This window comes from Schistocerca nitens, chromosome 8 (genome assembly GCF_023898315.1).
Source record: "Schistocerca nitens isolate TAMUIC-IGC-003100 chromosome 8, iqSchNite1.1, whole genome shotgun sequence".
Classification (NCBI taxonomy): Eukaryota; Metazoa; Arthropoda; class Insecta; order Orthoptera; family Acrididae; genus Schistocerca; species Schistocerca nitens.
This window is the reverse complement of record NC_064621.1, coordinates 443,536,364-443,557,061: the sequence shown is the minus strand read 5'-3', so window position 1 is coordinate 443,557,061 and position 20,698 is coordinate 443,536,364. Positions and strand designations below refer to the sequence as shown.

Sequence of the window (20,698 nt, the reverse complement as noted above, 5' to 3'; positions counted from 1 at the left end):
GCTCATGTCACATGATCTCGCCAGCTGATGACAGTGAATATTTAGAGCATAGGATGCGTGATGTAGTCAGCCAATAGCAACATCATTGTTAAGTAGCGGTAACATACAAGTTAATGGTTTAAATTAATATACACAGTCAGAAAAGTGGAAATAAAATAAAATCTGAAACTAATAACATATTTTAGCCTTCCGTAATTATGTGAATGTATTTTCATTCACTTGATACCTCCCGGCCACAGATATCTGTTTTGTTTTCATTTGACGTGAGAGTAAACGAAGGGGAAACAGCAAAATCACTAAACGTAAACACGGGTCACGTGGAGACTTCTCACTATAACTCAGGCTGCTCTGCGCGTCAGCCCCGGATCTACGATATTTGCGAACCGAGTCAGTACTAAAAAAAAAAATTGAATTTTCAAAAACATGTGCATCTTGTAGGGCACATCATTCTGAAAAGTTTGAAACATAAAACATATGTGTTCAAGAAAATGTAAGACATGTTATTTGGTCTTAAGTGTGCCAAAGTGCAATGCCACGCCTCATCATACAGCATTCTTGTATCGCACGTCACTATTTCGCTCTGTGGAATTGAAACGTGTATATTTTGTAAGCAATGCCATCAAACTATATTCAGGACAGTGGAAATTGAAATGTCCTGTGGTGCCTCTCCTGCCCCCAGTCAGCCGGTTTGATAGCCTGCCCCTCTTTTTTATTTGATTTTATTATTTTTTTTTTTTAACTCACTATTAATAGCGGATGGGATTATTTGTAATCGGGAGAACAAGAACTCTTCAGAAAATTTGCACTCTTTATTGCCTATTAGCTTGCTGTTTTGTGTGACATAAAATTAAATATAGGATACATAAAACCAATATAGACAAGAGACAAGCAAGAAAGTACACATTTCTTCAATCCTTAGCACCTAGCATTTTTTCCTCTCTAATCTTGTTACAGCTTTACATGGCATGCTTTCCTTTCTGTGCAAGAATCTATTACCTCACCAAAGTTCGTCAACCGTTTTGCTACATGAAAATCGAAATTTTGCTATCTAATAGTGAAAAAGCTGTTAATATTAATAATACCCAAGACTGGTGTGGTTTCTCGATCTGATTACGTCTATTTTGTCACTGTATGCTAGATAAAACAAAATAGGCATTTCTAATATTGCAGCAATTTGTAACACACACCAAATAAGTGAGACTGTTTTGGCACAAATGGTCATTTTTATAACACAACAGAATACAATTCACAAAGTACCAATATCAAATGCCTATTAGGCCTACTACAAGCAAAAAGCTTTATGTTAGGAAATAGTTTCACATTTCATTCATACGCACCAGTTTTTCAAGCATGAAATCGAAAAGTAGTATTACGAAATTTTTATATAAATTTGGAACTGTCTTATTCTTACATAATTTGTGTGATGTTCCCATTTCTTCTGCTTCCTCATTCTAACAATCTTGTCATCACCAATTCTGTAGCTATTCCTGCCATTGTCAAAATCTCTTTGCCGATTAACTTCACTAACCCTGCCAGAATCACCGGTTTAGTTACCCCGTGACTATTCTGCTGTTAGGTGTTGTTAGGTGTTGTTACATATTCGTACAAAACATTTTCTGTGTTAGTTCCAAAATAGAACTTAAGCGGCTGCTAGCCGGGGACTGTACAATTGGTCCTTACTAGTGTAGCGATCTGCCTAAAAATTTTCTGTCAAAATTTCATTTTCTTGGATACAACAAGAAGATAATATGTAATCTTTGTCACTTTTTATTCCTGTAGTCATTTATTTCCATTCTGGTAGATTGAATCTATGGATTTCGCTAGTAATTACAACGACGCTGATCATTTGAAAACCCAGTCAACCATATAACACGACAGCATTGGCATTCATCCATTTGGCTTTACTCCGCTCAGCTCATATAGCCCAATCCCCTTTTGTCTGTGGAAAGTTTACTTCTAGATGCGACGAGGATTCTCCTGACAGACACATCATGTGCACTATGCACGCATTCAAAAATCAACTCATGATTCATTCAGAAATGAACTTAAAATGTGTTCAAAAATATACAAAACCAACAGGTTTTTTTTTTTTTTTTTTTTTTTTTTTTTGCAAAAACAGACAATGTCTTATGGGATAACAGCAATCAGTGATTTTATAATGTTACTTAAAATCCGTCTTGATTGCAATTTCTTTTTTTTTTTATTCATATGACCGGTTTCGGTTCATTCAGAACCATCTTCAGATCTGTAAAAATAATGATACTAATTTACTATTTCACGGAAGCAAATCTTTTTCATCCTATCTAATCAACATCAAATGTACCAGAACGTACCTGATATTTCAGTTACAGGAGTAACCCGTCAAATCCAGCAACTTTCACATGCTACGTCACATAAAATTGGTTGGCAGAGTGCACGTCATTTATATTAATTATAACACTATTACCGACAGGTGGCGTCTGGTACATTTGTTACATTCCATTTGCACATACTGTATTCAGTAGATCTTTTTTTTATATTAAAATACTTAATTCAAATATGTAGATGTCAATGTTAAAATCTGTACTTATCAGAATTAAAAAACAGTAAAATTATCATTTTTATACGATCTAAAAAACATAGGACGATTTATATATCTATGGTGCTGGTGTGAACTTGTTTTCCTCTACGGTCTGCTTCCGTGGTTCCCGCCATCCAACGTTAAAATAGGGTTCCGAACAAATAACACGTTAAAATTGAAGCTCCGGCATAGAATATGTAATAGTAGGAATAAATTTCAGGATTCAGGTGTATATAAGATCAAATGTAATGACTGCTGTAAACAATATATAGGGCAGACTGGTAGGAACTTTGAAACCAGATTCAGGGAGCACACCTACTCTCAAAACAAAACAGCTTTTGGGGTGCATATGGGTGCGACAAAGCACTCAGTCACAAACATTGAACACAATTTAGACATCCTGCATACAGCTCATAAGGGACGGTTTCTTAACATTTTGGAAGAAATTGAAATATACACCCACAAAAATAAAGATCCGGATTTAATCCTCAATGAGCAAAGCGAATTCAATCACAATGCCTATTTTAGCATTTATGACAACCTACTAAGATGACAACTGTTGCGTGTGGAGATCCAGGCCGAGGGATGAGAGATGGTGCACAATGGAGAAGCCGGAAGATGTGTGCAGCGCCTGGCGTCATTGACGGGGCCCTCCTGTGCGACCCTCTTGCCCGCAGCGATGGACATCAGACGACTGAGCAGACCGCGGCACAACACCGAAATGGCGGGAACCACGGAAGCAGACCGTAGAGGAAAACAAGTTCACACCAGCACCATAGATATATAAATCGTCCTATGTTTTTTAGATCGTATAAAAATGATAATTTTACTGTTTTTTAATTCTGATAAGTACAAATTTTAACATTGACATCTACATATTTGAATTAAGTATTTTTAATATAAAAAAAAAGATCTACTGAATACAGTATGTGCAAATGGAATGTAACAAATGTACCAGACGCCACCTGTCGGTAATAGTGTTATAATTAATATAAATGACGTGCACTCTGCCAACCAATTTTATGTGACGTAGCATGTGAAAGTTGCTGGATTTGACGGGTTACTCCTGTAACTGAAATATCAGGTATGTTCTGGTACATTTGATGTTGATTAGATAGGATGAAAAAGATTTGCTTCCGTGAAATAGTAAATTAGTATCATTATTTTTACAGATCTGAAGATGGTTCTGAATGAACCGAAACCGGTTATATGAATAAAAAAAAAATTGCAATCAAGATGGATTTTAAGTAACATTACAACAGCAATGTGTTTCAAAATCATATAAATGATCGATAGATGAACGTGTGCTGGATGCTGGGGGCTTTGTGAAACAAGTTTTTTTTTTTCCTCGAGAATATTAATTTGGTGCCCCCTTTTCCCAGTAGCACCTAGCTGCTTGCTGCAACTGCTTGCACAGTAACAGCCACATTCCTGTAGCCAGAAGTGGAAGAATCTACTACTCAAACACGACTCAACAGCGCATGCACATGAGCCCGCTTGTAATTGCTAACACGAATCAAATGTAAACAATTGTGACTTCACGCTCATTGGAGGGAACTTGTTGTTACGAAGTACTGCATAGTCTTCCTAAAGCCTTTGACATATTTGCTGTTGGCAGATGCTTGCATGAGGACTATGTGTCGTTGTTGTATATGGCGCATTTCGTTTACAATTTCAGTTATTTTCCTTTTTTTCTCTCGTTTATGTTCTATTGTTGACGTATTATTCTGCAGTAGCAGGATACAGTAATATCCTTTGTTATAGTAATGGTTCTTACCAGTCAAAATTATGGAACTTTAACAGAAAACTAAAACAATGAAAAATTCCCAGAATTCTAAAAAATTCCCGGGTTTTTCCAGGTTTTCTCCCGGTTGTCCCGGGTCGTATACACCCTGAAAAATGGCTCTGAGCACTATGGGACTTAACTGCAGAGATCATCAGTCCCCTAGAACTTAGAACTACTTAAACCTAACTAACCTAAGGACATCACACACATCCATGCCCGAGGCAGGATTCAAACCTGCGACCGTAGCGGTCGTGCAGCTCCAGACTGTAGCACCTAGAACCGCTCGTCCACTCCGGCCGGCTACACCCTGAACATACACTTACTCTGTCTGGCACTACAGATGATCCTTACTCCACATTTTCACATGATATTGGAGCTTATGATTCTTTGTCACTCGCCTTAACTTCTACGATGTTACTACTTTGAGCTATCTCAGCTGCTACTCTTAGCAACATTCCCTCCAGGGAGCATCAACAATGAGATAATTAACCCTATTAAATGACACTGACTAGCACATATTTCCTATAATTCTCATACTCTGACATCATGGAAACTCTTATTCAGTACATACAACAAAAATGCAATGACTTAATTATAACTCTATCATAATACTTCTTGATAAAACTCATCTTCACCTCCAGAATCACTACACATTAATACACTATATACTTCTAGACAATAAGCCACACCTCTTGTTCATGATAAGGCACATTTCCTGTATTAATCAGGTGAAAACCAACATTCATATTTACACAGTCTCAAACTTGTCAGAGTTCACCTGACACATTTCACATACAGAAACAAAATTAAACATTACTATGTGTTTACACTGGAAGTTGTGGCTCTAGACGAGGTTCCTGGCCCAGTTGCAGATCTTGATCCCAAATCTGACACCAAAATGGAAATGCCCAGGGTGAATGATCTCTACAGTAGCAGGATTGAACTGAGGCGGTGGGTTGTCATCAAGCTGATGACTGATGGTCGATCACAGAAATGTCATTATTAGTCATACTCACACACTTCATAGGAGAACAGCTACAAGACTCGTAGTTACGCTCTGCAGTGGCAGTCCCCTCTGGGCATTTGCCAAAGACAGCATTTGGTGGCACATGTTATGATGCCAGTGGCTAGATGGGAATGCTGATGTGCAGAGGCCATGGCAGCACATGCACTTTCTGGACAGTGTGTGCTAATAGGCACAGAAACTCGCCATGATACTTGCAGCAGAAGACAGCACCCAGTAACGGTGTCTGCTCTTGTGAACAAAAGATTACATTAGTATGCCTTGGTTGAGCAGCTCCACCATCCAGCCTTTAACAGCTGCTCCCTGGGTAGAAGGCTGGCTGTGGGTGTAGTGAGTCCAGTCCACTGGCTGGAGGGTGCTAAGTCCACAGTGGATTTAGTGCCAGCAGTAGACCTGCAGTTGGTAAATGCAAAGTCTCATAGTGGCTGCTTGCAGGACCATGTCTCCTGCTGACAGGCATAGACGTCCCCTTGTAGATAGTGCTGCGGACTGTGATCTCTTTGGGTAAAAATGATGGGTTTTATGCTGGTTTGGTATCTACTTGTTTCGCCGAAACACTGCTTCCAATCACGTACGCCAAAACAGGCACATAGCTTGGGGACTATAGTAAACATCCAGCTTATGCCACAATTGCTCTGCCTTTCCACTTGCTGTTGTTAATGTGTTGCTGCCTCTGACTCAGCCTGTGAAGTGGAAATCAACTGGTGGCATCGCTGCATCTGATGTAATGGTGTTTTGTTCTGCTTCATTCTTGCCCGCTCCCATAGCCTTTCGCAACAGCTGTGGCAGCATCATTATTTTACTCAGTAGCGCCAAAAAATAGTGGTGGTGCTACAGTGATATGTTGCTAGGTATAGAAATAGTTGATGTATTTTGCTTACTATGTACACATTTTCCAGTGGTCACTGTGTTCCAGAAGTAAATTATGTTTATACTAGATATGTTTCAATTACTGCTTGTAGGCTAACCAGAGGTTCTTTCCTATAACTTTTGTCTTCAGTTATGATGTACAGTAGTTCTACCTAGCAGAGAGCATGCCTCGCTAGCATTCATACAATGGACAATAATGAGGTAGATTTACTGGGAAACATGCAGAGTGCTACAGAATACCAAGAACACTACATGTGATTTTGTCACTGAGTCTATCATATGGAATCAACAGGAAATAAGGAAGTTTTCAACTCTCTCTCTCTCTCTCTCTCTCTCTCTCTCTATCTCTCTCTCCATCTCTCTCTCTCCCCCCCCCCCCCCCCCCGTGCGTGTGTGTGTGTGTGTGTGTGTGTGTGTGTGTGTGTGTGTGTGTGTGTGTGTGTGAGAGAGAGAGGGAGAGAGAGAGAGAGAGAGAGAGCGCATGAATGTGGTTGTGCGCACACACCTGGCACAGAATGCAACTTTCATTTTCACTATGCTGTAATTAAAACTATAAATAATGTGCTGCAATAATGTAGAGACAACATAATTAGCCAATGTAATAACAAAATTCTTAACGATACACAAACTACACTTGGCAAAATATACGGCACTTTCATTGTGCATTTTATAAATGCATTTAAAAATTTAAATGGTATGTTTTAATGTTACTTCAACACAAAATATAGGCAGTGTTTCATATTATGTATGACTGGGCAAGATGATTAAAATGCTCCTGAATGTTGTGCCATGTCATTGTATAAAATACTTTCTATTCTAAACTGTTAAACCAACATTTCGGCTGTATAACAATAGCCTTTCTCAGGGCAAGACCCATTCTTGCCCAGAGGAAGGCCATTGTAATACAGCCCAAATGTCAGTTTAATAGTCTAAAATATAAAGTATTTTATACAATGACATGGTTAGGAGAATTTTAACCATTTTGACACCAACCACAGAAGCCTACACTGTAATGCGATTTTACAGTTAAGGAATGCAACAAGTTTATCTTCTTTTACTGATTCAATTTGATTTTTTCCCCTGTAGCAATAGCTGCATTAACATGTTTCTTAATTACGACCTACTGAGAAACTTTTTCAGGTCATTAACTGTACACACCCATGGAGCAACTGAATTAGAGATTGGCATGGTGTCACAGAAAGATCACTCCAATTACTATGACAGTTGGGTTGTTGTCAGAGCATCTACTGGCTATTGGCCTGATAGTCTAGTGCACAATCGACAAGATGTGCAATACTAAAAGATCTGATTGTGGCCATGTCCTGAATACACAGAACATGGGATAGCGCACCTCCGAGTTCATGCACGCACTGAGCTTCTCAAGTGCCACTATGTCAAAGACGTACTGTGAGTACTTCAATTCAGGGAACCTGCCCCGCCAGAGTTAACTACCACAGGTAACACATTGATGACAGCAGTCAGCACACAGGCTGCATTGCAGCAAATCACTCACAAATTCAATATTGAGCAACAGCAACAGCAACAACAACCACAACCAGTGGCCTATCACATTATCCTCAAACACCACCTTCTACAGCATATAGAAGCCACTGCCACACATGTGTATTACTTTAATTGCACTCCACAAAGCAAAGACATCGACATAGGTCAAGAAAACAACCACTGGGTCTCTCACATCACAACAGGTCACCTGTACTGTTGACTCTTGAGACACATTGAAGGCAGGATATGAGCACAATGAAACTAAAAGGCGATGTCCTCCTTGCGAACAGTATACTGTTAGCTGGTGAAGGGATTCTCATGTGAGAGGTGTATGCATAGGATGAAATTGTGGCACCTGATGTGCTAATCTTTGTATCTCACCAACAAATGTTACAGAATCTACTGTTCCATCATCCATCCCCACCTGTCACATACTACATCCAACAGGTGAATTATACATGCAGTGTGACAAGGCACCAATTCATTACTAGTTGCAGGAGGTCATGGATTGTAATGGCTCCCCAATTCTTTTGATGTCTTGTAGAAACCATTATACATCATTCTCATTACAAAGACAGAAAGGAGTATTATATGCAGCATAATAGATGCCTCTAATACAATACCTGATGAGTGTATATGACACTAAAGGAAATAGGCCTAAGACTATAAGACCTAATTTGTTTAAATATGTTTGAGATAGGAGAAATGATGTTATTACCAAGCAGGCAACAAGAACTCCATCACTGTGATTCCTTTCACGATCTTCCCGGCACAGCCTCACCAGTCGTGTTACCCCTTGCAGATCTACTATCTCTTGAGCCACAGCTTTGTCGGTGCAAAGCCTGTAAATAGCAATTTCAAATATAATATCTTTGAAACTTACGGGTATACATTATTTTAGGACACAGAAAAATCAAGATCAAGCTAACAACTTTATGTAAAATTTCAATATAGTTCTCGTGCCAATGTTAACTTGTGTAAAAATTTCAAATTAAGTCATCTCAGACCAAATAACATTCTTTTTGTCATTGATTATCAATGGACTTAGTTGATGACGTGGAGAAACTCTTCTCAAAATATAGGAATTTTAAACAATAACATGCTTTAATCCTAAGGAAATTTTATGAAACCTGTGTGTGTGTGTGTGTGTGTGTGTGTGTGTGTGTGTGTGTGTGTGTGTGCGCGCGCGCCATATACTACACTCCTGGAAATTGAAATAAGAACACCGTGAATTCATTGTCCCAGGAAGGGGAAACTTAATTGACATTCCTGGGGTCAGATATATCACACGATCACACTGACAGAACCACAGGCACATAGACACAGGCAACAGAGCATGCACAATGTCGGCACTAGTACAGTGTATATCCACCTTTTGCAGCAATGCAGGCTGCTATTCTCCCATGGAGACGATCGTAGAGATGCTGGATGTAGTCCTGTGGAACGGCTTGCCATGCCATTTCCACCTGGCGCCTCAGTTGGACCAGCGTTCGTGCTGGATGTGCAGACCGCGTGAGACGACGCTTCATCCAGTCCCAAACATGCTCAATGGGGGACAGATCCGGAGATCTTGCTGGCCAGGGTAGTTGACTTACACCTTCTAGAGCACGTTGGGTGGCACGGGATACATGCGGACGTGCATTGTCCTGTTGGAACAGCAAGTTCCCTTGCCGGTCTAGGAATGGTAGAACGATGGGTTCGATGACGGTTTGGATGTACCGTGCACTATTCAGTGTCCCCTCGACGATCACCAGTGGTGTACGGCCAGTGTAGGAGATCGCTCCCCACACCATGATGCCGGGTGTTGGCCCTGTGTGCCTCGGTCGTATGCAGTCCTGATTGTGGCGCTCACCTGCATGGCGCCAAACACGCATACGACCATCATTGGCACCAAGGCAGAAGCGACTCTCATCGCTGAAGACGACATGTCTCCATTCGTCCCTCCATTCACGCCTGTCGCGACACCACTGGAGGCAGGCTGCACGATGTTGGGGCGTGAGCGGAAGACGGCCTAACGGAGTGCGGGACCGTAGCCCAGCTTCATGGAGACGGTTGCGAATGGTCCTCGCCGATACCCCAGGAGCAACAGTGTCCCTAATTTGCTGGGAAGTGGCGGTGCGGTCCCCTACGGCACTGCGTAGGATCCTACGGTCTTGGCGTGCATCCGTGCGTCGCTGCGGTCCGGTCCCAGGTCGACGGGCACGTGCACCTTCCGCCGACCACTGGCGACAACATCGATGTACTGTGGAGACCTCACACCCCACGTGTTGAGCAATTCGGCGGTACGTCCACCCGGCCTCCCGCATGCCCACTATACGCCCTCGCTCAAAGTCCGTCAACTGCACATACGGTTCACGTCCACGCTGTCGCGGCATGCTACCAGTGTTAAAGACTGCGATGGAGCTCCGTATGCCACGGCAAACTGGCTGACACTGACGGCGGCGGTGCACAAATGCTGCGCAGCTAGCGCCATTCGACGGCCAACACCGCGGTTCCTGGTGTGTCCGCTGTGCCGTGCGTGTGATCATTGCTTGTACAGCCCTCTCGCAGTGTCCGGAGCAAGTATGGTGGGTCAATGTGTTCTTTTTTCCATTTCCAGGAGTGTATAACTATAGAAAATAAAGACCAATTGAGGCAGCAGTCTGAATACATTAGACAACAATATACAATTGTAATTCTTGAAGAACTAGACGAAGAAGAACTTTACACCAATTCTACTTAAGACTAGTAATTACTGTATGAACACTATGGCAACAATCTTAAATATGAATGGAAAATCCATCAAAAATATGTAATGGTTGGACACAAACCCAAGTAAACAAAAAAGTGGAAACAATAGAGTATGTATAAATAATATCTGAGATAGAAGTCAGTAATATATTCTGCAGCTGACAAATAGGGAAGGAAATGGAGAATGGGAGAGAAAATGGAGGGGATGGGGGCATAATAGAATGAAAACAAATTACTTCACGGAACTATGTTAAGCTATTGCTACCACAGCATACCAAAATTCCAGAACTGGAGACAGAAATTTTTTCTGGGTACTCAAAATTTAGTCTTCAGCACCTTCAAACTGAATTAAATTAAAAGTAGGTTTAAAAAATGAACAAGCGAAAAATAAACTTTTCTAAAATTATAAAGTGTTTATAGATTAAAATTCATTCTAGAAGAAAAGACATACAGCCAGATGGCTGACTGACGAAAAATAGGATGGTTGGGGCCTTATGGACCAATTATGACAAAGTCTTTAAAAACTGAATACAAGTTTTGATCATATTGTAATTGTTGTGGACAATTGGCCTCTGCATTTCTGGCAGGAGGGGGCGTGGGGGGTTGAGACACTTCAACCACCTCATTTTTCCTTCAGTCAATTTAGGGGACACTGCAGATTCTGCAAAGGAATGTGACTCTCGCCCCACACTTCTCTCATAAAAACATAATATGGAGAATAGGCTTCCATATCAGTATACTAAATGCTAGTGGTTAATAAAACTGCATACAAAGATTGGTAAAGCACAGATGAAAAGTCGCCACTTTCACCACGGAAGATAATCTTATATAAGAGATAAACACACATTTTTAGCTTTTTAGAGCAACTTTTTTGAATCTATCCCTAAATAGTTACTTTAGTTTCTGTTTTCCCCTGAATCCCTGCATACTCTAATATCCAGCATAATTATACTTTATTCCACTGGATCTTTTTTCATATCAAGTACATTGGTTCAACAGCCTGTAGTGCACTCAGGGAATCTGTACATATGATAAACTTAGTCTTTTGATTAAGCTTAAATTATTCTAGTGTCTCCATATTTGTATACAGGTATCAAGGACAGCAACTTCAGCCAGTGTGGTTTCAGCTATCTGAGACTGCAGACGTGTGTGCAAGTTGCATTTGCGTGAGTGTGTGCGCGCTTGTGTGTATGTGTGTCTATTGCTGACAAAGGCCTTAATGGCTGAAAGCTATAATTGTATGAATCTTTTTGATGTGACTATCATGACTCAGCATCTCCGCTATATGGTGAGAAGTTCCATTCTATTGTCCAGGAACTGGATATGTAGAATCCCATTATGTACCTTTTTTCAAATATTTAATTTGAAAAAAATATTTTCATCACTAAATCTGCTCTTTTAACTCGCAACTATAGAAGTAAATGTATAACATAGCCATTAGACTACAAAGCAATGTCGTTTATAATTTAAATAAGGGGAAACAGATAACAGAGGTTCTCTGTCTGTAGCATGTTACCCACCAACAGCACCAATAAAATTATAAAATGAACAATTCCTTTCAAACTCAAGAGTGCTGTGTTGCATGAGTGCTATGCACTGACCTGCAGAGGGTCTGCTGTGTGACTGCTCTGTCTCTCTGCTGCATGAAGTGTGCAGTGGTCTTTATGCCTTGACAGTGGACAGGAGACAGTAAAAAACAACCATGTTGTATGTGCAATGAAAAGAAGGCTTGCAGGATACAGTGACTGTCTACAATCTAGCACCTCCACCTCTTGAAATAAAGTTTTCTTACATGTAGCCCTATACCGATTTTTTTTTTTTTTTTTTAACCAAAAGTTGTTATGGAGACTTCTCTGTTTCTCACAATGCAATCCATGCACTTCGAGTCAGATTTCCATTTTCTAAAATGTCCAATATTCCACTATTGTACACAAAGTCAATCATCTGAACAAGCAGCAGCTTTTTTCAAAGTGATTAGCAATCAGGCTTTTTCATAATATTGTTATTCCATCCTGGACTCTTCATTTTTTTCTTCAAAGTAACTAATTTTACTGTTTTATTTTTAGCCTGCATAAGCACAAACAGTAAATGGCAAAGTTGTGATGGTTCATCCTTAAAACAGTACACAGCTGCTGTATTAATAGCTGCTCCTCTTTGTTAATGTATGTTTTGATTTGTTCCACAACCCTGAAGGTTTTCCTACATGATGGAAGCTACAGAATGTGATGAATGGATGAAGCATACTCTTATTCTATTAGCGATAGAGAAATGGTGGTGTTGGAAATCTTGGCACTGGAGGCACTTCTTTATCAAATTCACTCAGCTAGTGCTCATCAAGTTCCTTGAGATGCTTCTAGCTTGGCAGGTAATAGGAATCAGATATGCCTATTGCTTACAGGATGATTATGAAATGGTTAGTGGTAACATTTCCCTCCACTTCCACAATGTACATTTATAAGTGGTCTGGCAAGTTATATTTATTGGATCTACCAGAATGATACATGATACTGTGGTATGACTAACTATCTTGTTCTAAAATTTATGATGATATGTAATCATCAGCCAGCTTGATGGTGATAGAGTATCTTAATAAGTCAACATTCATGAAAGTAGATTTTGCTGCTCAAACATACATATGAAAACTTCAGAACTTTTTAATAAATCACATCATGTACCACTTACCTGGACAGTGCAATAGCAGATTTTTGTTGTAATCTTTCTGCAGCTGTAATTTCTGCTCCTGTCTGCAACGGGCAGGAACGTACTTGAAGAAAACACACAAGAGCAAGTGTAGCTCCCTGCGATGCCAATGAATGCCTTGTTTCAGGAACTGCTGCTACATTTGCAAGTAAAGTAGCAGTCTGTTCTCTTAAGAAAACAGGAGCATTTGGCCCTTGGGATCTTACTGCTGCCAGAAGGTGACCTATTGTTGAATATTCCAATAGGGGCCAGACACACCTTGGCTCTAGGTGACTCATATTGGCAAGTGCAGCTGCTACTAACAGCAAGGTCTGCTCATCAGCTTTTGGAGTTGCCATCCCTAAAACATAATATTGGTACTCACTGAAATTATTTATCCAGTTTTAGTTACATGTATGTTATTATTGGAAAAACATAAAAAACAACAAATTGAGTTCCCAACTATTGAAAATAAAACTTAATTATTTACAAACAAATTTGACTTCACAGCTGCTAACTGGTGTTGGAGATTTTCTTAAGAGATCAAGAAATTCCCCCATTCTTCTAAACACTGTACATCAAAAACTTAATTTATGTTCAAATGAGCAGTAGGTATATCACACAAAATTTAGCAGACTGATGCACGAAAAGACTAAGATAAGGTGGACCAAATTAGTGGTAAACAACTCAGTTCTCTCTATCCTGTTCTGTGTGTTAATATGCTTGACAATTGAGGCATGAAAATCTATGTGGGTGGCCAAATAATTGGCTCGAATTGTCCAGAATGTTCTGGCATGGCACCTTATCATCCACAAAAATTCTATCATTGTTTGGGAACAAAGTCCATGAACAGCTGCAAATGGTCCCCAAGTAGTCCATTTCCAGTCAATGATCAGTTCAGATGGACCAGAAGACCCAGTCCATTCGATGTATAGACAATCCACATCATTATGGACCCACCACCAGCTTAGACGGTGCCTTGCTGACAATTTGGATCCATGGCCCCATGGGGTCTGCACCACACTTTATTGCCCACCGGTGAGGCACACAATGCATCCACCCCCTTCACACTTGGCCCTAGAAGCCACGAAAGGGTTAATGTAAAGAAAAAAAACAGAGAGAGAGAGAGAGAGAGAGAGAGAGAGAGAGAGAGAGAGAGAGAGAGAAGGCTACACAAAGCAGATAAAATATGAATTGTAACAAGCTTTAGTCGGATTGGACTGTTGAACAAAGGTGGTTAGGTAGTGAAATATTATTTAAAAATTTTTTCTGGTTCTGGACAACCTGACTTGGGTTTCAACTCACTAGACATTTGTGTAATCAACACTCTTTGCAGCATATTTTTGAGGTAACACAGCAATTGTATGAATTTTCTCTCTCTGCAGATAACACCCATATACACACACTTTGCAGCTAATTTCATCAAAATTTGCAGCAGTGCTCCACGTCCTCAATCACTCTTGACTTTTGCTTAGTAATATCTGTCATCTCTTAGTTTACTTGAGTCCTATCACTTCTCTAGTAATATCTGTCATATCAGTAGTTTATATTTTCACTTATTGTGATCATCATCCACTGGTGTCAAAATTAGAGCCACAAACTGCTATTTATCCATCCTATGTCTAATTCACAACATAATCATATAAACTGTCAACAGATGTGCCTTTGATTGCATTCTTCATGGAAGATGGCATTCCGGTCAATGAACAAACATGACAATGATGCCGTCAGGGCAACTATAAAACAGGGTAATGTTTTCCGGGTAGTTCCACATCAACACAGTTACAGACGATGCAGTATGTGACATCAGAAATAGAGGATCGTTATTTAGTTTTAAAGGCACAATGGTAACGTCTTAGTACCGCACGACAACCGGTATCCGGCCTCACATCATCCACTGGAAACTTTGTATCGAGGCAAATGGTGCACATTAGGCTTCGGCAGAGGCTTCAGCAGTGTGTCCATTATTGTCAGAGACCTGCTTTGTGTGTATCTCTGATGCTTCTTCACAGAGGGAACATCTAGAGTGGAGTCGTCAACATGACACCTGGATGGTTGAACAGTGGGTCAATGTCTTTTCACAAATGAGTCACGATTTGATCTGGAGAGTGATTCTTGATGGATTTGCATCTGGAGGGAATGCTGAACATGATTTCCGGACCCAAACAGTGTGGCAAGAGACTAATCTCGAGGAGGATCCATAATGATGTGGACAGGGATTATGCTGATCTCTTGAACACTTCTTCATGAAACTGTACACATAAATCAGCAAGGTTTAACTACTATCAGGTACTGTGACCAGATATTGGGACCTCATGTGCAGTTGCCGTGAGGTGCCGTGGGCCCACACCTCGTATTGATGGATGATAATATTCGACCTTATAGAGCATGGGTGGTTGATGTTTTTTTGGATATGGAAAATATTGCACGCATGGTGTGGCCTGCTTACTATCCTGATTTGAATCCCATAGAGCATGTCTTGGATGCACTGGGAGATGGGTTGCATAACGTCAGCATCCACCAACCACTATCCAAGACTTGCGAGAAGCTCTGCAGGAAGTATGGGGGTTACTGCCTCTTACTGCCTCAATATGAGATTGACTAGTTGTCGGAATGTTTGAGGAGATCCATTAAGTTTGAAAACACGAAGAACATTTTTGTCTACCATTATGCATGTTGCATTTGTTTACGTTCTGCATTATTTACAATGTTTCTACTTTACTATCACGTTTATACTTTATGTGGCAGAATGAATGCAACTTTGCAAATTTTCCATTTGTTGCTTTAATTTTGGCCACCAGTTTAGTTTGGCTGCATGGTATCCTATTTAGTAATTTATAACATTCCATTATCTGAAACACATGAATTTACACTTCAGCAATTTCCTCTATGGTAATTCTCTCCCCCCCCCCCCCCCCCTTCCCAATATTCTCCAGCCCCTATAGACATTCATATCAATCTAATCCAATGTAACAAATGTTTTGCTAGGTGGCATCACTTTCTGAAATTAGACTTTAGTTTACAAATATATTTGAATATTTTAAATAATGCACTTATATGCTATCTTATACCATCAATTACTAACGATTCTTTTCCCTACAGTAGTATTTCTCTGAAAGCAGTAGAGTTTTCTTTGATATTCTATCTACTTGTTTGCTTGTTTATTAGGAGTCTGACAGTGAAATAATAAATTATTTTCATCTGTTTTCAAGCCATCTGTAATACTAGATTGCACCACATGAAGGTGATTTTTACATGTTTTCTGTCAAACCATGCCAACATGCAATGCCTCATATATAATAGAAGTTCATAAGTAACAGAAAGAAATGTCTATGACAAGAATTATGAAATACCAGTACCTCACTGATCATTCACACGAAATAAGTAAAAATTCATACGTGGGTGCACATTCAGGATCTAACTGAAACTGCAAATAAAACTATTAACAGTAACACGATGTTCTATAAAATTTCTGTGTTAAATGAATTGTGTAACAGGAAGAGGGTATTTATAAAATAAATGTGTAGACAAAGCAGGTGATGGTTTAGTAACCACTGACACAAATAATTAGCAATAATTTACATAAATGCCAATTTGTGTTACCTTTGTTTTGGCAGCAAATTTGGTTGCACTACATGAGAATAAAAAAAAATAATAGCAATGAAACTTAAGAAGTTAAAGCAACTTACTCGTGAGGGATTTGACTAGTGATGGCAAATGTTCAGCCAAACCATGGACACTGTGATTATCTTCTACCCAAGGAGAAGTAATTTGAGCCAAAACTCCAACAGCTTCAGACAACTCTGATATAGGGCGCGATTCATCTGCTAGTAGTTCAGATAAAATTTCAACACCACCTGCCTGAAAAGATATTTCTAAGTTGCTGAAACACTTACGGTCTGTATGCTATAAAGAGTAATCAAATGAAAATGAGACAGATGGAAAGAAGTAAGTACACTGTTTATTATTTCAAAAGTAAATGCCATAATTGGTAATACATTTGACCCACTGACAGACCAGATGGTCAGTGCTTTCATAAAAAAAGTTTGCTGTTGCTTACGGAACCGCAGTTGTACCCGAGTGTGCACTACTTTGTCCAATCAAACCACAAATGTCTTTCTTCAGGGCTCAAAAAATATGGAAATCACATGGGCAGACATAAGAACTGTATGGAGGATGTGTAAGGGCTATGCAGCAAAATTTCTACAGCATAGTCGGAACATCCTTGGCAACATGTGGGCAGGTATTAACCTGCAACAGAATGGTGTTGTTTGTCAACATTCCTGGGTATTTGGACCTGAGGGTGCATTTCAATTTATGCAAAGTGTCCACGTACCACTGGTGCAGTAATTGTGGTGCTCTCTCCCTATGAGATTTCTGTATTTGTGGAGACCTGAAGGAGGACATTCACGATTGTCGATTTACTTTGGAGAAGAGGTGCTTGCCTGGGTACAATCACAGTTCTGTATGCAACAGCAAACATTTTCCCCACAAAGGCACTGACTGTCCTGTCTCACAGTGGGATAAATGTATTAATAGTTATGATGATAGCTTTTAAAATAATACATAGTTTACTTACTTTTTCCAAAGTGTCTCATTTTCATTTGATTGCCCCTTGTGCTATTGTTTTTCTGGGCCAATAAATACTCTACAGCATCTGTGACACACATTTAAACTATGAACTGATTTTTTGCCTGAGCAACTTGCTTGACATTGGTTTCACTTCTGATGCATTGATTTGTATTGGTCCAGTTTTATCATGCAGCAAAAATTGTATATGTAATATTATGCAGGTCAACAAAATGAGGATACAGTTACATTTAGTATCAACAGAAAAGAAGTGAAAGTAAGTATGTACATATTCTTACAATCTAAGTTTATACAACATTTACTTTTACAAATTTAGACATCCTTTTACAGAATCTAAAACACCACCACCACCACCACCACCACCACCACTGCTGCTGCTGCTGCTGCTGCTGCTGTTACCTAAATCATCGGTTGTGCAGGTGCTCAAAACTATGACTAATCATCAACAATGGCTAAAGGTGCGAGAGTAATAGCCCTGAGTAAGAAGTGCAACAACTCAAGGACAATGTACTGGCTTTAACAGAGGATTTATGAGGTGAAAATCAAACAATGGAAAATCCAGGATAGGAAAGTTGCTACTCACCATGTAGCAGAGATGCTGAGTCGTTGATAGGCACAACAAAAAGACTGTCACAAATAAAGCTTTCAGTCATTAAGGCCTTTGTCAAAATAGACAACAGACACACATGCGCACTCATGCAAATTCAACTCACCAACTCGACTGCAGCTCAGGCAACTGAAACCACACTGTGTCTGTCTTCTATTGTTGACAAAGGCCTTAGTGGCCGAAAGCTTTATTTGTGACAGTCTTTTTGTTGTGCCTATCTGCGATTTATGATTTCTTTCCTCCCTGAAATTATTGAACACTTCATCTTTCTTAAACAATGTCTAAATATCTGCAATGGAATACAGAGTTCCGGTAAACAAAACAAAGCTGAATTCCACATGGCATTAGTGTTACTCACCTGTTCAAACTGTCGTATGCTCATTGCAACACAGCACACTGCAGCAAGGGCTCTTAGTGATGCAGTGCGAACAAAACTGGAATGAGAATCGAGTGTGATGGTAAGCAAACTATGAATGCCACCACATTCAGCTACCAACTGTCCTGCTCCTGGACTCTCCAGTCCAAGTGTTGTGAGGCCAGAAAGAGCAGCACGCAGTACTAAGTCATTTGGTGGTTCCTCCACACGTGCCAGTAAACCCTGTAATCATGAGCTCAAATTATTACACGACATTTCATTTCTGCAGAATGAAATTTTCACTCTGTAGCGCAGTGTGCACTAATATGAAACTTCCGTGTGCCAAGTTCAAGTCTCAGCCTGGCACACAGTTTTAATCACACACACACACACACACACACACACACACACACACACACACACAAGAGAATTTCTTTGTGGTATTTATTTATTTATTTATTTATTTAGAGTTCTGTAGATCCATTTGAGAATATACCTCTGGATAAAGAATGAGTCAGATTTTTAAAATAAAATATTGGTAATATGTCTTATTCTATTTGCGCTATGTTATTGCAAATAGCGTTTGTTCATACTCACCTCATAAATCGCAGATAGGCACAACAAAAAGACTGTCACAAATAAAGCTTTCGGCCACTAACGCCTTTGTCAACAATAGAAGACAGACACAGTGTGGTTTCAGTTGCCTGAGTTGTAGTCGAGTTTGTGAGTTGCATTTGCATGAGTACGCATGTGCGTCTGTTGTCTATTTTGACAAAGGCCTTAATGACTGAAAGCTTTAGTTATAGTGAAGCATTTCACACAGGTAGCAAGAAAAGCTCTACTGGAAATGAGATACTGCTTGCTTAACAGCTCCAATTGCTTAAGGGTATACTGACATTACCAGTTTTGATTAGTAACTAATCCTATTATTAGATAAAACTTAAATTAAAAATTTAAAAAACCTCTACACAAAATATAAGCCTCTTCTGTTTCATGTCATCTCTTCCAGTCCTGTGTGTCTCGCATCCACACCTCAAAATAGGTAGTGAAGTATAATTAGTTATTACATAAAATATGAAACCAATCTAGCTTTATTAGCCTAACATTGTTAAAGAATAGAGTTACCTATTTGTTTTATATCATCTTTTTAAATAGTTAACATATGAATTTCGTTTCATGCATTAATCTGTCTAATGAGGCCTAAGTCCTGCAGTGGTTTGATGATAGTGCTACGAAGTATGTGCCACATCAGGTGATATCAAGCGCAGCAACCCAAATGGGCAGTCATCATTTACAGTTATGTCTATATTGTGAAATTTTTGGAGTAAATTAATTAATAACTTGGCATTCTTGTTTTGATATTTACCTACATTGCCCAGGTAGCTTACTTGTATTTAAATTTCATACTTTATCATTTTTAGATATGTTCTGTTTTTATTTTATTTACTTAGCTGCAACAATGCTAGGATCAAAAAATTATGACTTAAATTAAACTTAAAGGGGCAATATGTCATGTTATTTTTGTACTTTTAGAAATTTTTTGTGTCACGGTCTTTTTTAAATTTTTAATTTCAGTTTTACTTCATGCTTTTTGTATTTTACTAGTAGACATGGTATTGTTGACAATCTAATGGTGAAATCAGATGAAACCAATTTTCCTGTAGTCCGTTTCTGCCATGAGGGAACAAGTGGAACCAAGACAGTTGTTCTGCTCTTCTTTCCCTCATAATTTGTAAGGGTGGTTCCGTTTTTCTACACGCTTATGAACTGGCAACCAAGTACAGTTATTGTTGTGACTGATAGTGGTTAATTCAGGAATATGTTCGTCTATAACACTTAAGGTTTTCATCAATTTTACCATTGTAACTTGTTTGATTTATGTGTCTTTCTTTATTTCACACACACACACACACACACACACACACACACACACACACACACACACACACACACATTTACTGACTATGTTTTAGTATATATTTAGCTAATTTAGG

The 20,698-nt window shown here is 39.4% G+C and overlaps 1 protein-coding gene across 1 annotated transcript in view; it reads right to left on the bottom strand.

Moving 5' to 3' along the window:
• The window catches only part of LOC126199604 (protein inscuteable homolog), a 105,421-nt gene that overhangs the window by 10,192 nt on the left and 74,531 nt on the right, over positions 1–20,698 (bottom strand). The window contains exons 6-9 of the mRNA XM_049936532.1: positions 18,708–18,947; positions 16,842–17,013; positions 13,156–13,513; positions 8,462–8,585 (exon numbers count right to left, since the gene is read on the bottom strand). Of these exons, the coding sequence (XP_049792489.1) occupies positions 8,462–8,585; positions 13,156–13,513; positions 16,842–17,013; positions 18,708–18,947 (894 nt within the window). The remainder of the gene's footprint in view (positions 1–8,461; positions 8,586–13,155; positions 13,514–16,841; positions 17,014–18,707; positions 18,948–20,698) is intronic.